Source organism: Cicer arietinum, chromosome 4, assembly GCF_000331145.2.
Source record: "Cicer arietinum cultivar CDC Frontier isolate Library 1 chromosome 4, Cicar.CDCFrontier_v2.0, whole genome shotgun sequence".
In the NCBI taxonomy this organism is placed as follows: domain Eukaryota; kingdom Viridiplantae; phylum Streptophyta; class Magnoliopsida; order Fabales; family Fabaceae; genus Cicer; species Cicer arietinum.
The window spans coordinates 20126399-20131764 of NC_021163.2; the positions used below are offsets into that span (position 1 = coordinate 20126399).

At 32.1% G+C, this 5366-nt stretch overlaps 1 protein-coding gene across 5 annotated transcripts; it reads left to right on the forward strand.

The window, feature by feature from the left end:
• Positions 1-953: 953 nt before the first annotated feature.
• Positions 954-5061, forward strand: LOC140920167 (uncharacterized). 5 transcript variants are annotated; one of them, XM_073367935.1, is made up of 6 exons: positions 954-1564; positions 2174-2332; positions 2450-2914; positions 3893-3961; positions 4250-4310; positions 4483-5061. In XM_073367935.1, the coding sequence occupies exons 1-3, from the start codon at positions 1508-1510 to the stop codon at positions 2798-2800; spliced, it is 567 nt and encodes a 188-aa protein (XP_073224036.1). In that variant the 5' UTR covers positions 954-1507; the 3' UTR covers positions 2801-2914; positions 3893-3961; positions 4250-4310; positions 4483-5061. The 5 variants fall into 5 exon arrangements, 3 of the variants coding, with proteins under 3 accessions (XP_073224036.1, XP_073224035.1, XP_073224037.1); XM_073367934.1 differs by having other exon boundaries at positions 955-1564; positions 2450-3961; XM_073367936.1 differs by having other exon boundaries at positions 969-1564; positions 2177-2332; positions 2450-3961.
• Positions 5062-5366: the final 305 nt, after the last annotated feature.

Genomic DNA, 5366 nt, shown 5'->3' on the forward strand with positions numbered 1-5366 from the left:
GTTATTGATGTACAAAAAATTTGAACTATTTAGACAATGCATTGAAGAGAATAAATAGTTTGAATTGGTTCTAAGTTGTTTATGTTCAAATTGTCTTAGGCTTGGTTGATAATTACTTATGATCGTCTTAATGTTTTTGAAGACCCTATTTGAATCTAAAAAATTGATCTCTAATAAAAAAAATGCAATTTTAATAATTATAAATTATTTTAAAATATTGTATTTTTACCAAATAAAATATCAAAAACTCAAACTAATTTATTTAAATTCATCTAAATAAGTAAATTGTAAATAAAATCTAAATATCACTTCAAACTAATACTAAATATTTAAAAATAGTCATTCTTTTAACACTTTTTTAAGCAAATTCATAACTTTCAAAGATATTACCAAATAATCACACATTCTTAATCACATTTTATAACTTTCAAAGGAACTACAAATAACATATATGAAAGAAGAAGAAAAAAAGTAAAATAACAACATTCTTAATCATTCTTTTTTGTCAAAATAAACTTCTTAATCATAGATGGAGCCCTATGATATTTTCTTTTGTGGACCATTAACTAACTAAAAATTCTTGTTGAACTCAATAAAATCTAGTGCAATGAACCATTTCGTCTACAATAAACTAAATCTTATTAAACTTTAGTGTTTTTTTTTTAATTTTATTTTATAGAATATTTTTAATCAATATGTCACACTTATTATAAGTAAAACCTAGTAATTTTAAGGCCTATGCAATGGCCCAAGTCTAATATTCCGGCCTGCAATTACTCACACTCACTACTAGAAAAATTGGTTTTAGCTGCCATATTTAGCGTCGGTGACGGACATCGACGCTAGTTGGCGTCTTTTTAGCGTCGGTCATGCTCACGCTAGCACGTATCATTTTTCTGTGTTTTCATCGGTTGATAGCGTCGGTCAAACCGATGCTAGGTAAAATATGACAGACGCTACATTATTTTTAACTTTAATCATCCTTTTAGCGTCGGGATGCTGACGCTACATTTTTTTTATTGGTAAAATTAATTTTTTTTATGTTTAGGTTTCCTTTCTACACTCTAAAAGTGTTTCAGTTTTCTCCTAAACTCTTAGCCCCAAATTTGCATAACTTTTCATTTTCATCTTCCCCAAAATCTCAACCAACCTTCAATCTCCATCTCAGTTTTATTTCTCCCAATTGGCATTCCATCCTCCATCTCAGGTTCCTTAAAATCGCGCCTTCATTCATCTTGATGCGAAAAACTCCAAAGTTACTCATCTTGCGAAAAACTCAAAATCCCTAAAATCACTTGAAGCCTTACGTGATCAAAAAACTTTAACTTCAACTCAAATCCCTGCGTATTGCTATGCACCTTGCTTCCGAACGAGGAGGAGCAAGGAGGTGTCGTGCAACGTCGGCGGCGGATTAGTCTCCGGTGAAAACGAGGAGGTGGAGGAGGCGCTTCACATGGACGACACATTTTCTGGAAGCTCCTCGAGTTCCTGAAACGTGTTTTCTCCCATGCTTATGACACGCGCAAGAATCTTCATCAGTCTTTCGATTCTAGTAGCTACGGCGGTATCTCATCTTTAGTTTCAATTTTTGTTACTTACTTTTGATTATGAATGATTAATCGAATTTGATTTGTCTGTCAATTTTTCATAAGTTGATGTTTATGATTTGAATTTAAGCATAAAAGTTAGTTCAAGTTGTTTAGGTCAAGTTGTTTAGGTTAAGTTGATGCCATTTTCATCCTACCAGGTTTTCTCCGTCTACCATTTCTCTTATTTGATTTTATTGTTGTATATACTCTTTACTAGATCCCCATTTCAATTCTTTTTCTTCCTTCCTTAAGACTGCAATTTCATTTCAAACCCTTATGCTTCTAGATAGGTTTATAACAAAGTTCAAAATGTTCATGTGGACTTATGAGTAATAGTGTATGTTATTACTGTTGTATTGTGTATTGTTCTTGTTATTTTTGGATACCCTTTTGGCTTGAAATTCAATCTTATATAACTTTGAAATGTTTATTTCTTTTTATTAATTTGAAATTTCTTTCTTGTTAATTTTCATGTGTATGTTATTACTATTGTATTGTGTCTTGTTTTTTATTTTTATTTTAGATACCCTTTTGGCTTGAAATTCAATACAATAAACTGGTTTTTAATTTCAAGGTTTGTTCAGCAGAATGAAAATAATATATCTGCAACTACTCTGAGGGATGTTGTTGCTGCTACAGAGTTGGACTTTTTGAATTTTGTGAGACTTAAAGCATTGCACCAAGGTGTTCCCAACATTATGATGGAGAGGAATGGATCGTGGCACGTTAAAGGAATCATTGAGGTAAATTTGTTTGATTTGATACTAGTTTTACTCATGACTGTTATAAGGTTTTAATGTGCAAATGTTTGATTTGATAAAATTTTAAAATTGTGCAAATCTTATGTTGTTGATTTATAGAATCAACAGAACAAACATCCAATTGTTGTTGCAGCTGCTACAGCCTCCGCGATAGAGGCGGTTGTGGCGGCTGCACAAGTAGCTGTTGCAGCTGTGAGACAAATATATTTCAAATTGAGACAGAAAAAAGCAGGGCATGTTGAAAACAGTTTGAGTAACAGCAAGCCAGATAAGTCCATAACCAAGAAAACAGAGGACATAACCAACAAGAAGCAAAGCCCAAGGACGGAACTGGTTGCAGACAATACCAGGAAGCAAACTCAAATTTTCTCCAACATCATTGGCCACTCCAAGAATAGTTACCTGGTGTTGATTCAGACCCAACACAGACTTGAGAGCAGAAGAATATAGAGGGAAGTTGTAAGCATTTCCAGCAGCTATTTGGATCCAAACTGCAGCAGCTAGACCCACCCATGGTGGTCTGTTTCCAACTTTCAGAACCAGCTTCCCCATTTTGCTATCAAAGTTAAGTTTTTTCTTGTCTTTGGCCTAATAGCCCAAATGAGTTATGTTATTTTTTTGAGAAAAGGAAGGAAACTAATGCAAGGAAGCTAGAAGAGAGTGTTGGAATGGTGAGTGAAAATTGATTGATACGTAGCACCAACAAGTGTCAAAAAATGTTTGATTGTTTCCATTTTAGCCTTAGTTTTTTTACCTTGCATGTGGTTATTATCATGTTGTCATGGGAAAAATTCTGGTTTATCTGTCAGTATTAGCAAACAGTCCAAATCTAACTTTCCAATGATGACTTGGAATGAAATCTCAATTGTTCGGTCTTTGCTAAAAACTTTCAAAAAAACTTGGTAGTTCATGTGTAATTTTTAACAAATAATGCGAGTTGATTAGTAACTAATTATAATTTTAATAAATACTCATGTGATGTGGCAAATTTTACATGATGGACTACTGCAAATGCTAGATTCCTACTCCTTTGTCTACTCTTAAAAGGTGATAAAGTGTTTTATTTTTGTTGGATCCTTGAAACAAGTGGCATATACTTTCCTTTTTTTCAACACAATCTCTTTGACTTGTCTTATTTTTAAATCCTCGTTCTGTTAAAGTTTTTGAATTGGATTCTCTCATAAACCATCTATAATATTTGACATAGTTTCAATTTTACAAGCATTTGAGTAAGTTTTAAACTTGTTTTAATCTTGCTTTTCTATGGTTTGATATGCAAGAAAATATTTGGTAAGAAAAAACTTGTTTTCTTCATTAATTTATTTGTCATTTGTTAGAGAAGTTTTTTTGTTAAATAGTTGATTCAGTGAAGTTTGGTTTTAGTGTTTTATTATCTCGATGTTTAGATTAGTCACTAGTTGCATCTATCTCTACTAGATACATGGCTGACAAAAAGGTGTTTTAATCTCTGTAAGTGTAGTAGTTTTTGTTCACTCTATCTTAAATATTGATTAACTTGGCAAATTTGAAAAAGTGTTGCAGTTTAGCATTGGCTTTTTAGGATAAACATGCTATTTGGAATGCATATACACTCTTTTTATGTCTCACCAGGTATATATAATATCATTTACATATTTAACTTCACAAAGTATATGTTATTTTGACACAAACACCGTGGTTATAAAAATCGTATAATGAAGAAGCGGAAGTGTTATAAGACTAATTTTATAAAAACCGTAGTTATAGCACTAGTTTTATAAGAGACAATTCAACTATGAATGCTATTGCCATTAATTGATCTATTCATTTTACAAGTCATTTAGTTAATTAAGTTTAAAAATGAGTATGATCTCCATTTTGTTTATAATAATTAAATTAAATATTGGTTCTAAATGTCAGGTTCATTTACTACTCTTCTACTGATGTCTATCTAAAATCTGCTATATTACCTCATGCTGAGGTCAGTTTACATTTTTACTGTTCATTATTACGTGTCTTGCCATGATGCATTGAGGCTTCTAATCATCCATATTCTTTTGTTTTACTAGAAAATATGTTGTAATAATCCATATTATTTTGTTACACTCAAAATTATTGTTGTTTAGATACTTATTATATACACATGTTGATAGGTTGATGCAGTTGACCCTAAGAGCAGGCACAAGGGAAAGCTTGAAATAGAAAGCTTGTTGCAATCAAAGGATGTTAATTGTTCATTATTATTTGGTTTGCAATTGTTGATCGTAGCGTCGGCTAGACCAACGCTATATTATTCAAAAACTTGTTGACATTCGCGTCGGATAGGCCGACGCTATGCTATTCACAGTGACATTAGTGTCGGCTGTTCTATTTGTTGGTAGCGTCAGATTAGAGTAGGCTAGCCTAGAAAGTAGCTTCGACCGTTTTAGCCTAAGCCTGTCTCCGACGCTAATCGGACGCTAAATAAACGCTAGTGTCGGCTTTTGACTTATTAGCGTGGGCTTTTGACCGACGCTAAAATCAGTTTTTCTAGTAGTGACTTAAATTATAATCAAAAGGAGCACAATGGATCCAAATCCATTAATGCATGAGAATTTTTAAACCTGCTAAGCCACCAATATTATTATAGTGATTCAAATCACAAATTAGTGATGGGATTTTGTTCCACATTGCTGTTTTGTCATCCCTATTGCTACATTTTTCCAATGAAGTGGATACTCAATTATTGTATATTTATATTATTGCAATTTAATCTAGTGTATAAAAACTACATGAAGAAACTGAGAATTTACCACTAAACTCTTGCATCCATCAATAATCAAATTCGTAGCATCATATGCATCTACTTTTCTTATAATACGCATAGTTTTTCTCCTCCTAATATCTTAATTATAACTATGCTACATACTTCACTATATAACTTTGAATTATAATTTTATAATTCTACAAAATTTGCACCTTGAAGATCTACACTACGCGAAAAAACGCATTTTACAGCGCTTTTTTTAAGCTATTTACAGCGCTTTTTCAAAAAAAT

Excerpts from the sequence above, each read along its gene's own strand:
- LOC140920167 (XM_073367935.1), top strand. The coding sequence starts at position 1,508 with ATGCTTATGACACGCGCAAGAATCTTCATCAGTCTTTCGATTCTAGTA. Across the intron at positions 1,565-2,173 it reads CGATTCTAGTAGCTACGGCG|CAGAATGAAAATAATATATC; the intron begins GTATCTCATCTT and ends AGGTTTGTTCAG. Across the intron at positions 2,333-2,449 it reads ACGTTAAAGGAATCATTGAG|AATCAACAGAACAAACATCC; the intron begins GTAAATTTGTTT and ends GTTGATTTATAG.